General features: G+C 47.4%; 1 protein-coding gene across 1 annotated transcript in view; it reads left to right on the top strand.

Moving 5' to 3' along the window:
* The window catches only part of CUNH1orf21 (chromosome unknown C1orf21 homolog), a 139,871-nt gene extending 119,178 nt beyond the window's left edge, over positions 1-20,693 (top strand). Inside the window, exons 4-6 of the mRNA XM_068141332.1 lie at positions 4,872-4,948; positions 10,748-10,808; positions 19,920-20,693. Of these exons, the coding sequence (XP_067997433.1) occupies positions 4,872-4,948; positions 10,748-10,808; positions 19,920-19,958 (177 nt within the window). The 3' untranslated portion in view covers positions 19,959-20,693. The remainder of the gene's footprint in view (positions 1-4,871; positions 4,949-10,747; positions 10,809-19,919) is intronic.
* The last annotated feature ends 3,456 nt before the right edge of the window (positions 20,694-24,149 follow it).

Below are 24,149 nucleotides of genomic sequence, written 5' to 3'. Positions count from 1 at the left end.
TCCCCTTAATGAATTTGCTGATGAATTACGTGACTCCAGAAAGCAGAGGGAAAGGCACTGTGGGCTCCTTTGGAGAAAAAGTGTCCTCTTGATATAGTGCAGGAATATGATTTGATAAATCTTTGGATAGCTATAAACTACCAATATTGTGTAAAGCATGATCAGTGTCTGGAGAGACTTTTGGTGTTCCTGTCAACTTCAGTATATTTTAGTAACAAATCTACAGAGACAAATTCCTCTCAAAAATTATACTGATTTGGGCAAGCGTGCACCTTCAAACACTGGTGCCTCCAGGACACAAGATGGATAGTTCAGCTGCTTTCAAATCAAACAAAAAAAGAGCCTTGCAACTAAGAAGATGAAAATTACACTAAGTTTGACTTTTTTAGTTTTTGGGTTTTTTCCTCCCATTTGATTGTATATTTACTTGTTATTAAAAGGTCAAAACGTGACAGTAAGTTAATGAAAAGCAGCCATTAGATTAGGTAGTAGAGTTTTTCTATCACCTTTGATTTCTTCCTGGATAATTTAGTCAATTAAAAATGCATAAAATCATAAAATCACAGAATCACAGAACAGCAGGGGTTGGAAGGGACCTCTGGTGGTCATCGATTCCAGCCTCCCAGCCAGAGTGGGTTCACCTAGAGCAGGTTGCACAAGATGGCGTCCAGGCGGGTTTTGAATGACTCCAGAGAAGGAGACTCTGCCACCTCTCTGGACAGCCTGTTCCAGTGCTCTACCACCCTCCAAGTAAATAACTTCCTCCTCCTGTTTAGCTGGAACATCCTATTTTCAATTTTAGGCCCATTACCTCTTGTCTTGTCACTGGGCACCACTGAAAAGAGTCTTTCCCCATCCTCTTGCCCTCTGCCCTTTAGCTGTTGATTAGCACTGAGAAGATCTTCTCTAGGCTAAACATCCCCAAGTCTCTCAGTCTTTCTTCATAAGACAGATGTTTCAGTCCCCCCATCATCTTCATAGCCCTTTGCTATACCCTCTCAAGCAGTTCCCTGTCCTTGAACTGGGGAGTCCCGAGCTGGACCCAGTACTCCACATGAGGCCTCGCTAGGGCAGAATAGAGGGGGGGAGAACCTCCCTCAACATGCTGGCCACACTCTTCGTGTTGCACCCCAGGATGCCATTTCCTTCTTGGCCACAGAGGCACATTGTTGGCTCAAGAAATATATATAGTCTTTCATAAAATATGTTAGCAGTTACAGAATCATCTCAGAAAGAACAGCCCTTCTCTAGCAAGCCATAAGTGTTAAAATAGTTGGGAAGAAGGACTTCCCACAGCTTACCTGAGTCCATCTGTGGCAATCTGATGAAGCAAAGCAAAATGCTTCAAACAAAGTTCACATGTCTCTAGAAATGGGTTTGGAAGAGGGGAAGCAGCAAGGGAAATGTTGACGGGTATTTAATTATAATGGCAGTAGTGGCTGTTGCTGTGTTAATAGCATCTGGCAGCAGAGTCACTGCCATCTGTTAATGCCCTGAAATTCTGAATGCTGTACATCCTTTATGGAGGAATTAACAGTAATTAACACATCTATCAAGTGAAATCACCTTGATTGGATGACAGCTTTACCTTGATAATGATTAATGGCAAAATAACGGGGAGTAAAGTGTCCACTCTCCACCTTTTTGCTGTAGACTACCTAATGCTGCTACTCGAGCACAGCACCCTGGAGGCTTTCCTGTGGATCTTGTGGTATAAGGCATCATTTAGTGCACCTCCTGAAATACTCCTGATGAGCAGAACAGGATTAAAAACAAGCTTTTGCATCTTAATTTCTCTTTGCAACAAATTAGGACTCTAAAATGAGTTGAGGTTTCTGCTGAGGCACTGTAACTTAATCTAATGTTAAACGAAGGAGGAAGGTTAGATTGACAGCAGTGACCCTCAGCTAAAGTCAAATCAGCCTGCAAGAGCAATCTGACTATGTCAGAGCATCTTGGGTTTCTCTGTAAGCTCAATATTAGAGTCCAAACTATTAATTTCTGATGAATCAGTAAGTGATGGGTGGGGGGAGGGGGAACCCTTTATACATTTGTATCAGAAGAATAATTTTTGAGTCTTTATTTTTATCAAAGCCAATATTTTGGTCAGTGTAATGAAGTCTCACTGCTGTAAATAATAGCTGTAAACAAAGCAATGAGCCAGTGTGAGACCCACTTGGGGTTTATTTTTCTCCTAGCTCCTCTTTTTTCTGTGTGTTCCTGCTGAGCAGCAGATGGAGAAGGTGGCACAGTCTGGGTAAACAGAAGAATTGTAAGTAATGGGTAGTGGAGGTATGTTAAGTATCAGAAGAAATAGGAGGGGGAAAAGTAAATTTTAAGATCTTGCAATCAAGTAAACTGGAAATGGATTTCCATCTTCCTGGGTGAGTCAGTCAATATTCTGAATACTGTGCTGGTACCCACACAGAGAATCCTAACATGGTGAGGTCTGCAAGAGACCTCTGGGGATTACTTAGTCCAACCACCCTGCTAAACAGGGTCGTCACCCACAGCAGCTTGCCCAGGATCACAATGTCCAAGTGGGTTTGGAATCTCTCTAGTGAAGGAGGCTCTGCAACCTCACTGGGCAGCCTGCTCCAGGGCTGCAGCACCCTCACAGGGAAAAATTTTTTCCTTATGTTTAGGTGGAACCTCCTGGCCTCCAGTTTGTGCCCATTGCCCCTTGTCCTGTCACTGAGCACCACTGAAAAGAGTCTGGTCCCATCCTCTTGACCGGCACTTTATCTCTTGCTAAGCATTGATCAGATCCCTTCTCAGTCTGCTCTTCTCCAGGCTAAACAGCCTTTCCTCCTCACAGAGATGCTCCAGTGCCCTCAGCATCTTTGTAGCCCCTACTGGACTGTCTCCAGTACCTCTTGTCTCTCTCTTCAATATGTTTCCCTGTTTCTTTCCATTTATTCCTAAGGGATGGAAGTTTCTTTAGGCTTGGATTTGTGCTGTATTTACAGCTACCAGTAGAGCATCCCTGACACCAAACTGCAAGCAGAGGTACGAAAGACAGGTTTGCACAATCATGTAACATCCCCTTTCCTGACACAGAAGCTGTAGATGAGAGCTTCCCTTTCCTTTCAACTGAGGCAATGGATTTGCAGTAGTGTTTTGGTGGGGAATGGTCTGTGCCTCCTGCGTGATGGTATGCAGAGACAGACGGTAGCCCCAAACTCATCTTGTGTTGTGGTAGGTGGGTAGGAGGTGTTATGGCTGCAGAACATGCCTGGCTATGGACCATCCAAAATGTGCAGTGCAGACCATTCCCAGTTTCTACCTCTGTGTTGTGAGAAATGAACTGGTGTAGCAGATTTGAGGATCAAGGCTTACCTTGTTAAGAGGCTGGGATTTAGCAGACTTCTGGTTTTGACGTCTTCTCCATGAGGCCTGTCGCTCTCCTTTTCTTTTGCTTGACATCTGTGAGCTTGCTTGACTGTTGTATGAGTCATACATTAACTCAGATGAGCTGTATGACCATGGACTTGGCATGACCACATTCATCCCCAGCTAACACTGTTAGAATTAGAAGATGTTCTGAAAGCAAGTGGTTTTGTCTTCTGCTTTATCATGATGGGCAGGCAGTGGCTGGTGGAGTGTAACGTAGGGAGGTGTTTGTTAAGGCTTGGAAGAAAGGCCTGTTTCTCTCTCACTTATTTTGATGCAAGACACCGTTTTCTCTTCAGGAGGACTGGAAGTTATGCATTAAACAGTGTTAAATAGGCTGAGGCATTTGATGCTTCCAGCCCTTATAGAATTATTCATTAAAATATTAACTGCTAGACAGCCTCCTTTGCTTTCCTCTTTAATTCAGTGATCTAGTAGCTCTCTTAAAAATCACTCAGACATCCAAAGGCTAAAGAAGACAAAACAGAATCACCAAAATTACCCACAAGAGCACTGATTCTTGGGTGCAAGTTCCTTAAATTGTCACTGGCATGAGGTCCCTGAGAAGTTCAGATGGGTTTGTGGAGCAGGTGAGCTGTAAGGTTTGACTCAGCTCTCTCCCATCTGCACCAGCAGCTTTCCATAACACACAGTGCTGGGGAAAGCTGGAAGGAGATGTCTCCTTCTCAAGGTTTTTGCATACAAGAGATGTGTGTGCACTATGTTTTGGTTTACAGTTGCCTTTGGCATGAGGACAAGACATTACCTTGAAATGCTGGCTCTCAATTGCACTCTTTTCCTTCCCCACCCGGTTTTAAAGATATTTTTAATGGCTGTGGTTCTCCATGGAGGACATGGTCATGTTCTTCCCTATAAACACATTCTGATTTGCTTCCTTAGGCCCTTTGTGTCAAATTTTCTAGCTGAACAAGTCAAGCCTGCTGTTGCTGCTCTTCTCACTTGCACATCTAATCCATGCTTTCTCCCACATACTGTTTTCCACATGGTGCTGATGTTTCTCACCTCTGTTCTGAGCAAACCTTCAGGCCTGTTGTGACTCTGAGGCTCTGCCTTTTCTGTGCTTTGCCTTATTCCATTGAAGGTGTCAACTGGTGTTGTTACAGAGACAAGCAGTGAATCCACAGCTACACACCTCATTTTCCATGGACCACTGGAGATTTATTAGCCAGCACAGTGTTTGATCTCCAGTCCCAGATGGATTTCACCTAGTGGCAATCCCCCAGGCCACTGAGCCTGTGACATTAAAAATTGCCCATTGCATCAATCAAAATTGGTCATTGCATCAATGGTGTTGCCTTTAATTTCTTCTCTGATGAGCTTTTTTTCATTCACTTGAACAAGTGGCAGAGCCTGAACCCCCAGGAGTGTGACACCGTGATGACAAATGCCTGTCACACTTTGTGTGCTTCATAAATACTGATGGTATCTCTCTTGTCTGTCTTTTTTGTGTGTTTCAGGAAAAAAGTGCCAGTTCTAATGTAAGACTTAAATCTAATAAAGAAGTCCCAGGATTAGTACATCAACCCAGAGCAAAGTAAGTTCAGCTTTTATTATTTTTTAAAGCACAATACAAATAAGCACAGGATTAAGCAGCATCTATGAGGTTCTCAGTCATTGCCTAGTGAAAACAAATTGGTGGGTCCAGCAGCCCTAAAGCCATGCTCAGTTTAAATAAAGCAGGTAAGGTCACCTGTGTCCCGAGACAGCTGGTCAGTGCTTGCACCAGCATCCCTGCAGCATCCTCTCCTTTGCACAGCAAAGATGCAGGACTTAAAAATGTGAGAGATGCATCTTGCCATGACCTGTAGAGGTACTGTACTGTGTTATTTCTCAGCTTTCTGTGCAACTCACTCAGGAACAAACGTATAACTATACCAGTGTTCCTAAATACTATTGGCTGAGTCCCCACAGAATCCCAGCATGGTGGGGGTTGGAAGGGACCTCTGGAGATCCTCAAGTCCAGCCCCCCTGCTAAGGCAGGTTGCCCAGGATCACAGTGGCCCACTGGGTTTGGAATCTCTCCAGATAAGGAGGTTCCACAGCCTCTCTGGGCAGCCTCCTCCAGGGCTCCAGCAAAGAATTTTTTCCTCCTGGGTCCCAGTTTGTGCCTGTTGTCCTTTGTCCTGTCACTGGGCACCACTGAAAAGAGTCTGGCCCCATCCTCTTCCTCCCTGCCCTGTAGCTCTTGCTGAGCATTGATCAGATCCCGTCTCAGGCTGCTCTTCTCCAGGCTGAACAGGCCCAGGTCTCTCAGCCTTTCTTCCTCACAGAGATACTTCAGGTGTTTTGTAGCCTCCACTGGACTCTCTCCAGTAGTTCCCTGTCACTTGAACTGGGGAGCCCAGAACTGGATGCAATGCTCTAGGTGTGGCCTCACTAGGGCAGAGTATATGGGGAGGAGAACCTCACTGGACCTGCTAGTCAAACTCTTCTTAATGCACCCCAGGACAGAAGGCCACAAGAGCACACTGCACCACAGGGCAGTTTTTGCTAGCTCTTGGATTAAGTTAGCAGCTATTTTGCCCAGGATTAGGAATTTCCTCCATTTAAAACAGTTAACAGTATTTCTTAAAATGAGGGTTCTTTTGTAGCTGGGATGTTGTGTCCATTTCTGGGCTCCCCAGTTCAGGAGGGACAGGGAAATAGCAGAGAGACTGCAACAGAGATCCACAAAGATTATGAAAGGATTGGGCCATCTGTCTGGTGAGGAAGGGCTGAGACACCTGGGGCTGTTTAGGCTGGAGAAGAGCAGCCTGAGAGGGGCTCTTATTAATGTTTGTAGATATCTGAAGGGCAGACGTCAAGAAGAAGGAGCCAGGCTCTTTTCATTGGTGGTGTGTGGTACGATGAGTGGCAGCAGACACAAAATGGACCACAGGTAGTTCCACCCCACATGAGTTAAAAATTATTTGGAGTGAGGGTGCTGGGGCCCTGGAGCAGGCTACCCAGAGAGGTTGTGGAGTCTCCTTTTCTAGCGACTTTCAAGAGGCACCTGGATGCGTTCCTGTGTGACCTGTCCTAGGTGACCCTGCTTTGGCTGTGGGGGGTGGGCTGGATGATCTCCAGAGGTCCCTTCCAACTGCCACCATGCTGGGATCTGTGTTTCTATGACTCTGTGCCCATAGGGCTGAGAGCAGTCAGCCTTAGATACGCCACAAAATAATCAAACTCCTGCAACAGAGCTGCTTATTGATATTAGTCACTCATTTCTTATCTAAATCACCCTTACCTTTTAATCACTAATTGGATTGGAAATAACAGATTACATGGAGCTGTGCATTGGGTTTTTAACTCAGAGGTGATAAATCTTTGCTGCTGAACAATAGTGGAAATGCTGTTCTTTGTGCCATGCCTTCAGGGCACTTATTAACTTCAACTTGCTGCATACCAAGTGCGTTGTGCGCAGCTTCACGTCTGAAAACTTCAGTAATGAAGTGACAGTATAATTCAGCCTCCTTTCAAGAGGGAAAATCAAGTGCTGCAGATGTAATTGCAGAGAAATTCACAGTAGAGGGGTGGGGGTAAAATCACCATTCAGCAAAGCTGTGCTTCATTTTTGTCACTTAGTCCTTCCCAGCAGGGTCAGAGATGTGGTTGAGATGCTCCAACAGGTAGCTAAAACAGGGCTGTTTCTTTTGATGGGTCATCTCTTCTGGTGCACCCAAGGCAAGGGAACTGTGTGGGGTCAAGGGGTTCATTCTTTCATCAAACTCATTTTTAAAAGGTCCCACAATGGTCAGAACTGGCTTTTATTCACCAAGAAGCCTGAAGTCATTGTAAGGGAGAGGTAAACGTTTCTGTCACATTCCTGCAAAAATAAGGAAGCTTTTCAGAGAGTTACAGAATATAATGCAGGTTGTTGGGTAGAGACTCCAGGGTGACCAAAGCTCTGTTGTTTACCTGACCTAGTTTTGGAGGTCTGTTTATCAAGTGGCTACATGTTTGAGCTGCTAATCACCAAGTCAACAAATACCTGTTATCATCTGCAATTTTTTGGTAAGGTTTATAATCTGAAAGTCATAGCAGTTCTGACTGCAAGGAGGGGTGGCACTGGGGGGAAAAGGGCTGCTCAGCAAAAAGAGCAGAAATTAACAGGTAAATCATTAGGTGCATCTTGTAAGACTGCTCTGGTGGAACAGCTATTTCAAAACAAAACATGGATTAAATACCACATTATAAGATCATTTACAATGAAAGGACTTTCAGTATGTCAGCTGTAAAAGTTAAGACTGTGAGGGCTCTTCCCATTTATAGGAGGATTTAGGTTTAGGGCTCTGGGCTCTAGTTTTATGAGGGTCTTTAACAGAAGCCAAGGGGCAAGTCCTTCCTGGCAGCTACCATACCTTCACTGAGCTTCATCCCTGCACCCTGCTCTAACCTCTCAGGCACTTGCTCTGTTTGCTCATCCTCAAAACTGACAGCTTAACTCTGTGGCCAAGTATGTCCCATCAGGTACACTGAGACATGTTCATAATTTATGCCCAAAGCATAAAATGAAAGAAGGAGTATTTCAGACCGTTTTTTTTTTACCCTGCTAAATCACAGACTCACAGTGATTTGGATTTGAAAGGACCTTTAATGGTCATATAGTTCCACCTCCCTGCCATAGACAGGGACACCATTCACTCATCCAGTTTGCTCAACCTCCCCCATTCAACCTGACCTTCAACACTTCCTGGGATGGGGCATCCACAGCTCCACTGGGCAACCTGCTCCAGTGTCTCAGGACTCTCATTGTGATACAATTCTTCCTTCCATTCAGTCTAAATCTCACCCTCTTAGATTAAACTTATTGCCCCTTGTCCTGTCCCAGGCCCTGATAAAGTCTGTCCCCAGCTTTCTAACTGGCCCCTATAAGCACTGAAAGGCCACAAGAAGGTCTTCTGGGAGCCTTCTCTTCTCCAGGCTCCCCAGCTCTCTCAGCCTGGCCTCACAGCAGAGGGCTTTTGGCAAAATGTGTTCTGCTGGCCTGCCATGAAACATCCCAAACTGCATTCTCATGCCTGCTGATGTGCTTCTTAAAAGAAATATTGAATCCACGTTTCTGCTTGGGGAAACCCTTTTTCCTGGAGGGCTACCCAAGAGCCCTGCTTAGATATGGTGCTTTTGTGACTCTTCCAGTTGTTCATTACGTCTGTCAGTTCCCCACTCTGCCTTGGATCTTACAGTTTTACACAGCTCCTTAAAAGACACACTGTGTCAGCATCCATGCTTGTCGGAGTCATAGGGCAGTTACACAAACTTTGCTGAAGGTCATATCCTGCAAGGCCTTTAGGATCTCCTGCAGGACTTCCCATGTATATAGCAACACAATATTCCAGTCTTCCCTCCTGTCATATAGTTTTCTTGTAAATTGTAGCTGGATTGAGTCACTACAGTATTATTTCATTTTAAGCAGCTAGATCTATGATGTTGTACAGGCAGGAATGTTTTTCTAGTGCTTACCTACCCAGAAGGGGCTGTTCTGCCCTAAAGCCCCTCTTCAAGACACCTGGATATGCAGGTGACAGAGTTGGGGGCCCCAAACAAACATCTTTTCCCCATCTTAGGTGGAGGTGGGAACCTGAGGGACAGGCAGACAGCTGGGCACAGAAACTCCCACACAGCCTCTGAGAGGTGAATTGTTCCCTGTGCTGAATTACCGGCTTTAGGGTTTTACACCACTTCTGAGACCTTGTCTTCTGAACTGAGCCTTCATTTGTGTCCAGCATAAGCAAATCATTGTATATGTTCATCCTGACAGCAAGTGAAGCATGAATGCTGAGCTTTGTAGGAAGTGCAGCGTGTTGTTGGGCCCTTGGGAGAAGTATTAACTCATTACAGCTGGAGGGATCATGCCGAGGAAGAGGGGACTGGGGTGGGAATTCAGCAAGCTGATCCAGCTTTTACTGTTGGAGAAAATCTCCACAAGCTGCCCTTCTAACCACCTGGCATCACTGCTGACACTGGCACCAGTCTCTCACCCTTCCTTTTCTGCACCTTTTTTTGTCCCACATTAAGCCCCTCATGCTTTTCTCCAGCCCCCATGGGCCTGAGTGCTCCTCCCTGCTGCGGGTCCAGAGAATGCTCCAGCTTCACATTCCCAAAGGGATATGGTTATTTCCGGAAGGAGGTTCTCACCACCCCCAGCATGAATAAAGCAGACACACCCTGAATACTGTCTGTCATGCATCCTCAGCTTTGTCTCCTTCTTCCTCTTGTGTCTTATCCTCCTGTATTTGCAGCTTGCACGTTCCCTTAGGGGAGGACCCGTTTTTGTCTTCTGCCATCACCAGCATTTTGCAGACAACAAATAAGGTTTTTCTTCCAGCCTTCTTCACAAGTGCAAAATGGTGTCACTAGCCCCTTAGACTCTTGGTGCTGCAGAATTAATTGAAGTGAATAATCTAGGTCCAAAAGGACCAATCATCTGGGAGGGAAGCACCAGCCAGGGCTTGTAGATCTCTCTGGGTGAGTGCAGAGCCCCATTTTAGCAGGGCAGGCAGATCTAGTGAGAAGTACTAACCTCACGCTGCAGGCATCTCATTTTGTGGTGGTGAGTTTGGCAGTCTTGAAGAACTTTCTGCCTTGACTCAGAAGAGGGTCTCCCTGGCCCAAGGGCTATGAGGTTTCTTCAGCCTGCCTAGAAAAGGGAAGAGAGTCTGAAGGAGTTGGGGCTGTTCAGTCTGCAGAAGAGAAGGCTCCAAGGTGACCTAATTGTGGCCTTCCAGTATCTGAAGGGGGCCTACAGGAAGGCTGGGGAGGGACTTCTCAGGATCTCAGGTAGTGATAGGACTAGGGGGAATGGAATGAAGCTGGAGGTGGGGAGATTCAGGCTAGATGTGAGGAGGAGGTTCTTCACCATGAGAGTGGTGAAACCCTGGAATGGGTTGTCCAGGGGGGTGGTCGAGGCCCCGTCCTTGGAGGTGTTTAAGATCAGGCTGGATGAGGCTCTGGCCAGCCTGATCTAGTGTGGGGTGTCCCTGCCCATGGCAGGGGGGTTGGAACTAGATGATCCTTGTGGTCCCTTCCAACCCTGAATGATACTATGATGCTATGATACTATGGATGTACATAGGTCCTGCTTGTAGGTCCCAGTACAGGACCCATGTAGGACCATCCCAAGTGTAGCATGCATATACAGAACTAAATATAATATTTTTTTCTGTGGACAAACAAACAAAAAAAAAATCACAAAACAAACAAAAAAAATGTAAGAAAAATTATTTTAGAATAGCCATCAGTAAGCAAAAGTATAAAGTGATTTATTCTTCTCAGTGGTGGAAGCTGAGACCTGAATTCCTGGACTGGGAGACACGCTGTTGGTACTGACACCTCTGCTTTTGCCTTTCAGCATGCACATCTCTGAAAGCCAACAAGAATTCTTCAGAATGCTTGATGAAAAAATTGAAAAGGTAAGACACAATGAAGTAAATGTATGCTCCCACCCAGCAGGTGGATGTGCAGGTTTACCAGCTCCATGGGGAGGATGGCCAGATACTCGTCCAGTGCTCCACTTTCTCCACTGCTTGGAGGGTCTCTGGTCCTCAACCCCCTTTACTGCAGTTAGTTAGATAGTTAAGTGGAAAGGAGACCAAAAAGGTAAAGAGGTTGTAGCATGTACTGGAAAGAAACTTTTGTTCCATGAAAATATCATCAGTCTGGGATCAATGGCACTTTAAATTGAAAGTTCAGGAGATACATGGACTGCTGGGTAAAGGAGAAGAGCTAAGTAAGGCTTTGTGTTCTTACAGTATCACAGTATCACTAAGGTTGGAAGAGACCTCGAGGATCATCGAGTCCAACCTGTCACCACAGACCCATGACTAGACCATGGCACCAAGTGCCACATCCAATCCCCTCTTGAACACCTCCAGGGATGGTGACTCCACCACCTCCCCGGGCAGCCCATTCCGATGACGAATGACTCGCTCGGTGAAGGACTTTCTCCTCACCTCGAGTCTAAACCTCCCCTGGCGCAGCTTGAGACTGTGTCCCCTTGTTCTGGTGCTGGTTGCCTGGGAGAAGAGACCAACCCCTTCTTGGCTACAGTAATGACTTCAGTAGTGACTTAATTTTTCATTTCATCTCTGGGGAGAGACATTTGGAACCTTACTGCTATTAGCACCTGGGATACCCTTCTTATTTGTTGCTGAATCTCTTCAAAATAGCTCCTTGCTCCAAAGGTTGTGGGTAGTGTGGCTTTGTGCATGGGTGACAAGACCTATGCTGCATAAAATAATGATGGTTCTTTATGTAGCTCATTGTCTTGATGGTGTTCAGTGTGTTCCAGAAGTCCCTTAACTGAGAAGAGACCTTTTGAGATAGCAGTGAATAATTTTATCATGATATAGATGGGAAACTGAGATTTGAGGAGTTAAATGGATCTGCAGCTCAGCCCTTGCCTATACCTTGAGCTTGATGTTTGCTCACCCACATACTCTGCTTCTCACTACAAGGACATTGAGGTGCTGGAGCAGGTCCGAAGAAGGGCAGTGAAACTGGTAAAGGTTCTGGAGAACAGGTCAAGTGAGGAGCATCTGAATGAACTGGGGTTGTTTAGTCTGAAGAAATGGAGGCTGAAGGGAGACCTTCTGGCTCTCTACAACTCTCAGAATGGAGGTTGGAGCCAGATGGGGATCTGTCTCTTCTCCCTAGTAACAGGTGACAAGGCAAGAGGAAACAGTCTCAGGTTGTGCCAAGGTTGGGCATTAGGAAAAGCTTCTTCCCCAAAAGTGTTGTCAAGCCCTAGAACAGACTGCCCAGGACAGTGGGGGAGTCACAATCCCTGGGGGAATTTCATAGCTGTGCAGATGTGGTGCTGAGGGACATGGTTTAGTGATGACCTGGCAATACTGGGTTAACAGTTGGACATGGTGATCTTAAAGGTCTTTTCCAACCTAAACAATTCTGTGATTCCATGATTCTTTAGCCTGCCTATTTTGGAGTGGTGTATCTTAGTGAATATTTGATATTTGCTTCTCTAATAGGAATGAAGTCATTTGTACTCTCTAATTGTCACTTTGGGCTGCAGAGCAGGAGGGAAATTTTTACTTGGATGACTCCAAATAGCAGATATTTTTGTTGGCACTCCTGGTCTTAGGAGTTGAAGTGCCACGGTGGGGGAATCTCTTACTTGTCCCAAGCAACAAATTTCTTACTCTACTCTGAACAATAACATTTCATGGAAGCAAAATATTAGGTAAAGGGGAGGAGTGTGCAGATTCCCCCAAAGAGTATTTCTGTAGCAGTAAGATTCTACCTAACCTCTATGCATTTAGAAGTAGAATTTCTACATATCCATGATACAGCTGCATCTCCTTTGAATAAATGCATTCATCCTATAAATATTTAGATGCCTTCCCTGGACATCATCTCCTTCCAGGAAGTCAAATCCAGTGAAATGGATTTTCCAGAGGTCTCTCTTATCTACACAGCAGACCATCAGATTTCAGTATCTCATTATGAACTGAGGTTAGGTTTGGTTTCTGAGATTGGTTTCAGAGCAGTAATAGCATTTGTTCCCCAGCTGCCACATTGTGATGCAGTTGACCGTGTCTCCTCGCTCTGTGGACCATGCTCTCAGATGATTGCAGGTGGTCTCCAGGGCTCTTGTACTGATTTATCTTATAGATCAGGAGATTGCCTATTTAGAGGAAATACAGAGTTTTATCTGGCAAAGAGAGATTTCAAGCTGCTGACAGTTGGTTGGATTGGCAGGAGTTAATGCGCAGCTGAACGTGGGATTTGCACTCTCTGGGGCCCTCCTGTGCCTGAGGAAATAGCCTTCCTAAAAGAAGTTATGGGGCTTTTAATTAATCTTTGCCTGGAATACATTATTTTTCTAGATAACCACCGTAGGTGCCAACAAGATGGGAATATGTGAAGGGTTTTGTTTGATCCCTGAATAGCATTTTGAGTCCCTTCTCCAGGGGAATGGAGGACAGTTGAACAATTACAGGAATCATATCACCAAGCAGCTCACCTCACACTGAAATAGCCTGCAGAAGTGTGGGGAGGCATTGCCTGTGGTTGACAAGGTCCCAGAACATCTTGGAATGTCCACGTGATACCCATGGCCATGAGTGGTGTTGGATTTGAGTGGAGACGAGCTGCCCGTCACTGGCTCTGTGGGCTCTGTCTGCAGAAACTGCACTCAGAAGCAAAACGTCCCTCAATTTGCACTGAAATCCCAGGGGATGTTAGGTCACCTAATACAAATGAGGAATAACAACCCTAATGTGGGTGCTACCAGTTGGAGAGGAAAATTAAATGAGTGTTTTGGACTCAGTGAAATGATTAAATGGACAGGAAGGTCAGCTGGCATCAGATCTCTGCAATCCAAGTGTGAAGTGGAAAGAACACAGGCTGATGTTTTAGTGACTGAAAAGATTAAGTGTTTATGAATCCTGGAGATCAATAAATGCCTTAATGAAATGACCTGGAGCGTTTCTCAGGAAGTCTAGCTCCTGTTGGTACCCAGCACATGCCTGTGTTCCTGGCTGCCCTGAAGAGCTGAGCTGCCTTCTGCAAATGCCACCCAAAGGTGGAAACCAGAATGTCAACCCCAGCACATGGAGCTTCTGGCTACCAAAATTCAGTGTCAGAACACTGTGAGGCATTTGGAGGGAGACAGTCTGTTCCTAGCCCTGCCTGAGTGTCTCTCCCCACTTGGAGAACTAAAGTTGAACTTGAAGGTATGGAACTGTGGGACATTATGGAAATTCAGTCCATAGGATTTGTTGAAAGGAAGGAATACTGAAATGAAGGCTCAGCACTGAATGCTGAGGTAGAACTGGCTGGGAATGTAAACATCAGCCTCACATGCAGGTCACAGCAACTGCTTGCAGTGCTGTAGGCTTGGGGCAGAGTGGCTGGAAACCATCCAGCAGAAAAGGTCTTGTGGGGTGGCTTCTGGCTGAACATGAGATGGTGTGTGCCCAGATGGCTAAGAAGGCCACCAGCATCCTGGTCTGTATCAGCAATAGTGTGACCAGCAGGACTAGAGAAGTGATTGTGCCCCTCTACCCAGTACTGGTGAGGCCACACCTTGACTACTGGATTCAATTTTGGGGTGGTCAGTCCACAGTGAGGTGCTGGAGCAGGTCTAGAGAGGGGCAACAAAGCTGGTGAAGGGTCTAGAGCACAAGTCTTGTGAGGAGCAACTGAGGAAACAGGGGTTGCTCAGTCTGGAGAAAAGAAGGCTATGGGGAGACCTTGTTTCTCTCTACAACTCCCTGAAAGGAGATTTGGGGGGGAAGAGGAAGGGGAGTGGGTGTTGGTCTCTTCTTCCTAGTGCAAGTACCAGGACAAGAGGAAATGGCCTCAAGTTGTGCCAAGGGAGGTTTAGGTTGGACACAAGGAACAATTTCTTCCCCAAAATGGTTGTTGTCAAGCCCTGGAACAGGCTGCCCAGGGAGGTGGTTGTATCTCCATCCCTGGAGGTGTTTAAAAAATGCAGAGCTGTGTTGCTGAGGGACATGGTTTAGCACCAGGCTTGGTGGAGCTAGGTAACAGCTGGACTTGTTGATCTTAAAGGTAATTTCCATCCAAAACAATTCTATGATTCTATTAGATGTTGGTTCTACTTGAGTCAAGCCAGTCATCCCAGAGGAGCCTTCTCAAACTTCAGTCCATTCCCTCTTGTCCTATCACTCCAAGCCCTTATAAAAGGTCCCTCCTCATCTTTCCTGTAGGCCCCCTTCAGGTACTGGAAGGCTGCTCTAAGGTCTCCCCATAGCCTTCTCTTCTGCAAGCTGAACAGTCTCACCTCTCTCAGCCAGTGCCTATAGGGGAGCTTCTCCAGCCCTCTGATCATTTTCTCCTCTGGACCCACTCTAGCATTTCCATGTCCTTCTTGTGCTGGGGGTACCAGAACTGGATGCAGTAGTCCAGGTGGGGTCTCAGGAGAGCAGAGTAGAGGGGCAGAATCGCCTCCCTTGTCCTGCTGGTCACAGTACTTTTGATACAGCTCAGGACACCATCTAGTCCAGCCCCCTTGCTAAAGCAGGGGTGGCACCCACAGCAGCCTGCCCAGGATCACAATGTCCAGGTGGGTTTGGAATCACTTCAGAGGAGGAGACTATTCAGCCTCTCTGGGCAGCCTGCTCCAGGGCTCCAGCACCCTCACAGCAAATAATTTTTTTCCTCCTTTTCAGATGGAACCTCTGGGGCTCCAGTTTGTGCCCATTGCCCCTTGCCCTATCACTGGACACTGCTGGAAAGATTCCAACCCCATCCTCTTGGTCCCCACCCTATAGCTATTGATCAGCATTGAGAAGATGATGTGCTGTGACCTCTCATGCTCACATGGGGTGGATAACCCAAGCCTTGGACGTCCTGTTTCCATTGCCCTGGGGGACGTCACTTTGGGTCAAGAGATAGCTTGGTTCAACCTGCAGCACTGGTGTCAAACTGGGTTTGCAGTGTTTTCTGTACCAGTCTTCACACCTGAGTGCTGGGAGTTGGTTTGGAGACTACCAGTTTGTTGTTGGAGGTCATGGGAGAGATGGCCAGCAGCAGCCTGCTCGTTAGTAAAACTGGGCTGAAGCGCAGGGGGGGAAGGCACAATGCAGCTCCTTGTGTTGTATTTAAAGAGTGCTGTCAGGAGCGGGGGGAGTTGCTAACCCAAACGTATGCAGGGGCAGAATGATTAGGCTACAACTCATTAGCAAAGTGGATTGCTCTTAATGACTGTATTGGTTTGTCTCTCCCCAAATCAGAGCTGGACAAGAAGGAGCTCAGTATACAATTGCTCAGTGCCGCCTCCCGGCATTTTCTTCCCATCCTTTCTGCGAGCGCTGTAAACAGAACCAGCTTGATGAAAAGGGTTCCCACCACAGAGCCTGCTAAACGTTTCCCAGTGCCCACCATCTCCCCTGAAAGGGCCCACTGTGTCCCTCAGGCTCTTTCAGCCTTCACAGAAGAAAGGGCTGCTTGGTGCAGCTCATTTCCCTCTCCCGGCCCGGCCGGCCTCCTCTTCCTCCTCTCCTGGCCAGGGCCGTGGCGGGAGGGTGCTGGTGCCAAGCTGCAGAGCCGTGGCGGAAGAAGCATCTCCTGAGCTGCCTCCTCTCCCTCAGCAAGTCCCCCCCAGCCACACAAAGGGCTATTGAACTGGGACAGCTTCTGCATTCTGCCTGCGTGGGGTTTGTTTATTGGCCTGTCACCCACAACAATGGGGCAAAGGCTTTTCCTGCTAGGTTCTGTTTCCTTTTGTTCCTCTCACAGGATACCCTCAGCCATGATGCCTGCCCTGGTAGGGGCACCAGGGGGGTTGTGCTTTCTAGATGCAGCGAGGGGGATGTGCTCAGGGCTGGGGCCAGTCCTCTTTAATGTCTTTATCCATGATCTGGTTGAGGAGATTGAGGGCATCTTCAGTAGATTTACAGATGACACTAACCTGAGAGGGAGTGTTGATCTGCTTGAGGGTAGAAAGACTCTACAGAGGGGTCTGGACAGGCTGAATTGATGGGCCAAGGCCAGTGGGATGAGGTTCAACAAGGCCAAGCACCTTCTGTCACAACAACCCCATGAATGCTCCAGCCTGGGGCAGAGTGGTTGGAAACTGCATAGCAGAAAGTAACCTGGGAGTATTGATTGGCAGCCAGATGAACATGAGCCAGCAGTGTGCCAGGTGGCCAAGAAGGCCAACAGCATCTGGGATTGGATAGTATGACCAGCAGGACCAGGGAAGTGATTGTCCCCTGGACTTAGCACTAGTGAGGCCACATCTCGAATACAAGGTCCAGTTTTGTGCCTCTCACTCCAAGAAGGACATTGAGGTGCTGGAGCAGGTCTAGAGAAGGGTCTAGAGGACAAATGTGAGGAGCAGCTGAGGAAACTGGGGTTCTTTAGTCCAGAGAAAAGGAGGCTGAGGGGAGACCTTATCACTCTCTACAACTCTTTGATAGGAGGCTGGAATGAGGTGGAGGCCCATCCTGTCAAGTCACAAGTGATAGGATAAGAAGAGATGGCCTCAAGTTATGCTAGGGGAGGTTTAGTTTGGACATGAGGAACAATTTCTTCCCCCAAAGGGTTGTCAAGTCCTTGAACAGGCTACCTGTGGAAGTGGTGGAGTCACCACCCCTTGAGGGTTTAAAAGCTGTGTAGATGTGGTGCTGAGGGATGTGGTTTAGCGGTGGACTTGGCAGTGCCAGGTTACCTTAGTGATCTCAAAGGGCTCCTCATCTTGCCTTTGGGCGTTGCCACAGTTTGGGCATTGAATTAGCAGGTTGGTCAAAGCTGCAGGTCTCTGCTGGGCTCAGCAGGTGGAAGAGCTTCATGTCACACTGTAGGATGGTGTGGGATGGGTGTTCCTGCCATTTCAAGCAATTCTCACCCTCTTCCTCCCCATTTTGGTTATGCTGCTGCTGCCTAGGCACACTCGTGGGAAGGAGCATGCTGGTGGGTGGATTGGGATGGTGGCAGCTCCCTGCCCACTGGTGACTGAGGGCCAAGGCCTTGAAATCCACCTCAAGACACTGACATGTGTCCATCCTCACTAGTGTGAATACAGAAATCAAGTGTCTAGTGGCAGCAGGTCGCTTTCAGTGGGTGAGAGGTGGCATTTCCATGCTGAGGCAAGGGCTTCTCCAGCACATTGTTTTTTAAGTGGTTTCTTGGCATCCTTTTGAGGAGCAATGCACTTGGCTGCCACAGAGCAAATCCAGAAGCAGAGGAATGGCAGGAAGAATGGGGGGGGGGGGAATCCAAGATCTTGTGTTTTGGGTCCACTTGAGCCCTAGTGCAGAGCAGAGTGGGGAATGACGGACAGCAGAGTTCTCAAGGGAGGAGGAGGCAGGGAACCACATCAGTGAATCTCCTGGCAATGTCCTGAGCCTCAGTCATCATTCACCGGCAGATTTCACAGGTCTGCAGCATGTCAGACAAAGGCTTCATCACCACCAGCTTAGTCTTGTGGCTTTGTCCATTGTGGTCCCTGGCATGGAGAAAACCAATAGATTTGAGCTCTGCTGCAAATACTTTGGCAGTTCTTCTTCCAGAGTCAAATCTTCCTTTAAAAAATGTGGGGTGTAGGTTTTTTGTTCTTTCTGGATCACTGACTGCTGAATAGAGATTAGGGCTGATGAGTCTCTGGGGTGTGGTTTTGTTTAACATCCTGAGAAAGCCCTTTTACTGATAGTGTTGGGCCCCAGAGAGCTGTTAAAGTGATGACCATTGCTGGGTGTGGACCCTCCAGCAAAGCCAGCTCTGCGATCCCAGCATCCTCAGGGGGATTTTAATTGGAGAGAGATTCTGGAGCCTCTGTTCCTGATGTGTACTCCAGCCATGCATCCCAAATTAACAGAGGGCTGCTTCAAGAAACATCTCTGCCTTTCCTTTTTTTCACATTTTTCTTCCCCCCACCTTCTTCCCAGACAGTTTTAATGTCCAGGGCAACTCAGTAAGCCTCCTTGAGTGAGTAGAACATCACCCATTCAGTGAGTAGAGCTTCACCCACCACTGAGTTGTTCTCTTGTGCTTACAGCATGGTGTTGAGCTTTTACACTTTGTTTGGCAGGTTTGAGAGTCTCATGTTTCTCCTTCTCTTCTTTGCCAATCCTTTGCTTGGCAGTGGAGATTTTCCACACAGTGGTTTAATGGTTGGACTCAATAACCTCAAAGGTCTTTTCCAACCTAAATGATTCTATGACTCTATGATACAGGCACTTGTGATACACCCAGCACATGAGAATGGGGGGAGAACGGTGCAGGATTTCATAGAATCACAGACTGGGTTGGGGTGGGTTGGGTTGGTAGGCCATCTAGTCCAAATCTCCTGCAGGGGGGTTGGATGAGAGCAGGTTGCTCAGAATCCCAAACCACCAGACCTGGAATGATTCCAGGGATGAGGGATCTACCACTCTCTGGGCAGCCTGGGACAGAGTCTCACCATCCTCAGTGTCAAAAATGTCTTTGTTCTATCTAGCATAAATCTGAGTTTAAGCCTATCACCCTTTGTCCTGTCACAACAGGCCCTGCTAGCCTTGGTACTACATTTCAGGCACCTGTTTCATGCAGAATATCTTGGGTGGCTTGTGTGCTGAAAAGCTCAGCTCAGGGACCTACTTGAAAGAGTCCAGCACAGAGCCACAAAGATGCTGAAGGGAGTGGAACATCTCCCTTCTGAGGAAAGTCTGAGGGAGCTGGGTCTCTTTAGCTTGGAGAAGAGGAGGACACTGAGGGGTGATGGGCAAGTGTTGGGAGGGTGGAGCCAGGCTCTGTTCAGTGATGTCCAATGATAGGACAAAGGCCAGTGGGTGCAAGCTGGAGCAGAGGAGGTCCCACATGAACACAAGGAAAAGCTTTTTCACTGTGAGAGTGACAAAACACTGGAGCAGGCTGCCCAGAGAGGTTGTGGAGTCTCCTTCTCTGGAGACGTTCAAAACACACCTGGCCATGTTCCTGTGGTACCTGCCCTGGATGGTCCTGCTCTGGCAGGGGGGTTGGACTGGATGATCTCTGGAGGTCCCTTCCAACCCACAGCATTCTGTGACTTACCAACTGTCTGGCTCTTCTCCTTGCAGGGTCGTGACTATTGTTCAGAAGAGGAGGATGTCACATAGTGCCAGCTCTGCCCCTCGCCCCAGGAGTACTACTGTGTAAATAGATTACAACCCAGTTGAGACCTTTTTGGAAGTCTTCTAGAGTGAGCAGCACTACATACCAGAAGAAGATCATCTCCACATTATATGCTCCATTCAGTTACAGTGTTTCTTAACGACCCACTGAGGAATATTACTGAGAACTCGTAAGGAACTGTTTTTGTTGCTGCTAGTTAAAACTTGTTGCAACTTCTCACTTTTTTTCTGTGTCCAGATACGCAGCAAACCCTTAAAGTTAATCCAAAAGACGTTGTTGGTTTTACTGGGGCCTCAGGCCTGTTTTCTATCAGATGAGGTAGTGTTAAACCAAGCTTCCATAAGTGAACATTCAAGCATCTAAGAAAACACCCTTAAGCTGTCTTGTCAGTCCGCGGTCGGGCCGGAGCGCTTGTTAATGCTGGTGGTTTCAAGCTTTGGAGAGGGGATGGTGTTTTGCCATGGCAGGCCTTGTTTCTCTGCTGAGAAGAAGCTGGGAAGCTGTTAATCCATTAAAAGCATGTTGTCACTGAAATACTGGAAGTGATGCTGGAGCAGGAGTTTGTATTTTAAAGAGGGCAAAGAGTTTCATTTAACAGGTATCTTAATCGAGGACTAAGCTTGCAGTCTTGGCTTTGCTGAGCACGAATGGGAGTGTGATCACAATCATTTTGAATCTCTTTTTTTCTAAGAAAATAAACATTTTACTGTTTTTATGTATTCTTGTCTTTTACCATTCCTGCAATGCACTCTTGTCAGAGGCTGGGGGCAAGGAAGGCTGAAACCAGCCCTGCTCTGCATTGGGGAGCCTGTGGATCTCAGCTCCTAAAGCAGCCCTGTGCCAGCTGGGGCTGTCTGTTGGTGTCCTGTAGAGTTTATCTTTCCATATTCCATGGAGGGGATAGTACCTTCTCAAAAGCAGATGTCTTCTACAGGTAGAAGCTCTCTCAGAATGCTGTAGATGCAGCTCAGGCACTACCTAGCTTCAGTAGCTTCCCATGTAGCTCAGTGACAGAGTCCTCTCTGGCAGGTTTCACCACCATCATCTTTATCCCACTGATGGTCCAAAATTGCCAACAAACTGGTTTTCCTTGGCCATGGCACCTCTTGCAGCCATCACAGTATGCTAGGCAGAACCCAGGAGCTTCTTGATGGTTTTCCTCTGACTCTGCTTCATGGTCAGGCAGGAGAGTTGCTTTCTGAGATGCTCTTGAGATGGGGAAAAGCAAAGATCAGAACTGGTTACTTTATTAGAAGGAGCCATGCTTATGGAAACAAAATTTAGAGAGCAGAAACCTTTTCCTAGCCTTGAATGTCTGAAGCCCACACAACAGAAGATGGTTTCAGAGCACTTCAGGCTTTGGGCTGACATCCTTCTTGTCACACCTCAGCTGTCTGCATTGCTTGTTGAAACAGGCCAGCCCTTTCCTCAAGCCTTGAGCAGCAACTTGCTGCAAAGCCAAGGGCAGAGCAAGTGGGACCTGACTGGAGCCAAGAAGCATATGGCAAAGGGACAGGAAGATCCAACCCTCTTTGGAGCAGCACACACCACAGGCAGACCCATGATGTTGCTCAGATGAGTCCTGCTTTTTAACTTAGCTTATTGCTTCCACCTTTGCAAAGTCCTAGCAAAAGTTAAAAGTCTAAATCTGTGTGGCTGAGGATCTGGAATAAGGTAAGCAGCTTAGCACAGCTTAGAATGCCTCCCTCCTTGAGCCATGCAGCCACCTTGCTCCGAGGTGGAAACCATCAGGCTGGGGAGGGAAGGAAAGCTGCTTACATCTGATGGCAATGGCTTTGTCAAGGTTTCTTTTAAAAGAAACATCAGTTCAGTGCTTTGGGGCCAAACTGCTCTTCAGGAGGCTGATGCAGTATTTAATAAGCTCCAAGTCATAGTCTGGGATCTTGGAGAAAATTGCAGTGAAAGGGTTTTGCCATCAGCTGCCTTCCCTTGATATGCTTTTTGCTTTAAAGCCCTCTAAGCTGTCCCAGTTTTCCTCCTAAGACCCTACCCCAAGCTTTAGCCATGGGCAAGAGCAAGGAGAGGAACCAGGGAGCAGGAAGAGCTGCCTAAGAAGAGCTAGTGGGCACCTCCAGATCCATCCTTATGCCATGGCTGGGGCATGTAGAAGCCTCCCAAATCCCAACCCAAGGAACCCATATCCTGAGGGACCTGTATACCTCCAAGGGCTGTCTGGATGGATGCTCCATCCCAGGCATGCATGAAACCAACATACCAGAGCTGCATCATACTGCTGTGTCATCATCATCATCATCATCCACCTCAAGGGGAGGGCTTGCTGAGACCAAATGTTGGCAGTCTGGGTGTTATTTGCTGTGCTCCTAAGGGAACTCCTGGGGGAAAAAATAAGCTGCTGCTTGTCTATGTGACATGAATTTTTGTCTCCATCACTAGTAACCAGGGACAGGGACACACTGCTGTGTTCCATCATCTAGTTCTGGGAGGTTTTGGCAATGTCTGCTTCAGTCCCTCTCTGTCTCCATGTTGTATCTGTTGCAACACAGGGACTTTGACCTGAAAGATCCTGGCTTGATGGTCTTTTAATTATTGTGAGTTCTCTTCACCTGTGCCCTCACCCAGTCCCTTCCACCTTCCCTACAGCTTGCCAAGGGCACAGGTCTAGTCATGGTGGCAGGAGAAGGTGGAGGCTTTACCCTCCTACAGGGCTCTAACCTGGTCAAAGGAGGAGCTGCATGCCACTTGTGTCTTAGTTTTGGAGGCTGGCATTTGGTATTCCTGATCTGTTTCAGGGATGAGTGGAACACCAGCATCAACCCTCAATGCCAAGGTGTTGTTTTGCCTCTCCTCATCACCCTACAACCAAGAGCAGCACTTGACCCAAGGTATGCCTTGAGTCACAGGACTCTGCATCTAAGTGAGATTAAAGAAACCAAGCACACATTGGTGCATTTTCATCTCAGACAGCTGTGAATCATTTCACATCATTTGGATGCTGACAGTTGTGCTTCGTTCCCTGCAGATCCCTGGCAGGAGATGGTTTTGGTCAGGTCTCTGCATTATGAAAGACAAGGAGTGGTTTCTCTCTTTGAGGAAACCATTGAAAGCCCTGAGCAAAGGCCCAGCCTGTCTTGTTTGGGGGAAAAATGGGCACTACCCCCTTGCAGGAGCAAAGCTTGCATGTTGAGTGGACTTGCTGAGCTACTGCAGGATTTCCAAGGTAGGCTCTGTAGGAACCCCTGGAGAGTGCAGACTGACAAACTGGGCTTCTCTAAGCCCTTGCAGAGATTCCCACTTCAGCATGAAGAATAGGAGGGTACTGGAAGCTCTCTGGGCTTTGCTGCTGTGGCTGGTGTTTTGTAGGACATTGTCCTGGACTTGCTGGGAATGTTCAGCAAATGCCCTTCCCTCCCAATCTCTCTTTGGATTTATCTTTTTGATAACACTCCTGGACTGAGTGGAGCAGGATCCATGTTGACTGCTCATGGAGGACTCATACCTGCAGGTGCTTTATTTTCTTGATGCTATTGGGAATCACACAGAGGCTTTAGTGTCGTGGGTGATGAGCAGCCTGGAAACCCTCTGGGCAGACAGAGAGGATGGACAGCAAAATAATGTAACAGAGAAGCATGTCAGAATGTCCTTGAAGAGGATCATCAAAGGAGCCAGTTAATTACCTGACTATACTGCTGGCTCCTGGCTCCCACAAACCTTTCACTGATACTGGACTTCAATCCCCAAACCATACCATTCAGAACTCAACCTTAATTTCTTCCTTTCCCTTCAATCAGGGTTTGGGTTTTTTTTCATTAAGTCTCTCTGTGGGGACACAGAAGATAGAGCTTCAGATCCACCCTGCCACAAGGCCTTAGTGGCCATGGATAGGCCACACAGAACCTGTGTAGACTTGCTGCACCTCTCCATCCCTTCATGCACAGCAGGAACAGCAGAGCCTTCCCAGTCCTGGCTGCACAGGTGAAATCTTCAGCCCAGAGAGGCCCTCATCCCATCAGCCCTCATATCTGACCCTCTCTGCAGCTGGTGGAGCTGTGTGTGGTGCTGCCACAAGACATGGTGGCCACAGCTGTGAGGGAGAGGAGGCAGTGCCCAGCAGTGTGACATGATTTTTTTGCAGAGCACCTCTTCATTGCTGTTGGAGAGCCCAGCAGTGCTCATGATGCACCACACCTCCTTTA

Source organism: Melanerpes formicivorus, unplaced genomic scaffold, assembly GCF_026170545.1.
Source record: "Melanerpes formicivorus ecotype bairdi unplaced genomic scaffold, bMelFor1.0.p_v2 SCAF_7, whole genome shotgun sequence".
In the NCBI taxonomy this organism is placed as follows: Eukaryota; Metazoa; Chordata; class Aves; order Piciformes; family Picidae; genus Melanerpes; species Melanerpes formicivorus.
Note: the sequence above shows the minus strand (reverse complement) of the source record. Positions and strands in the feature narration are given on the sequence as shown.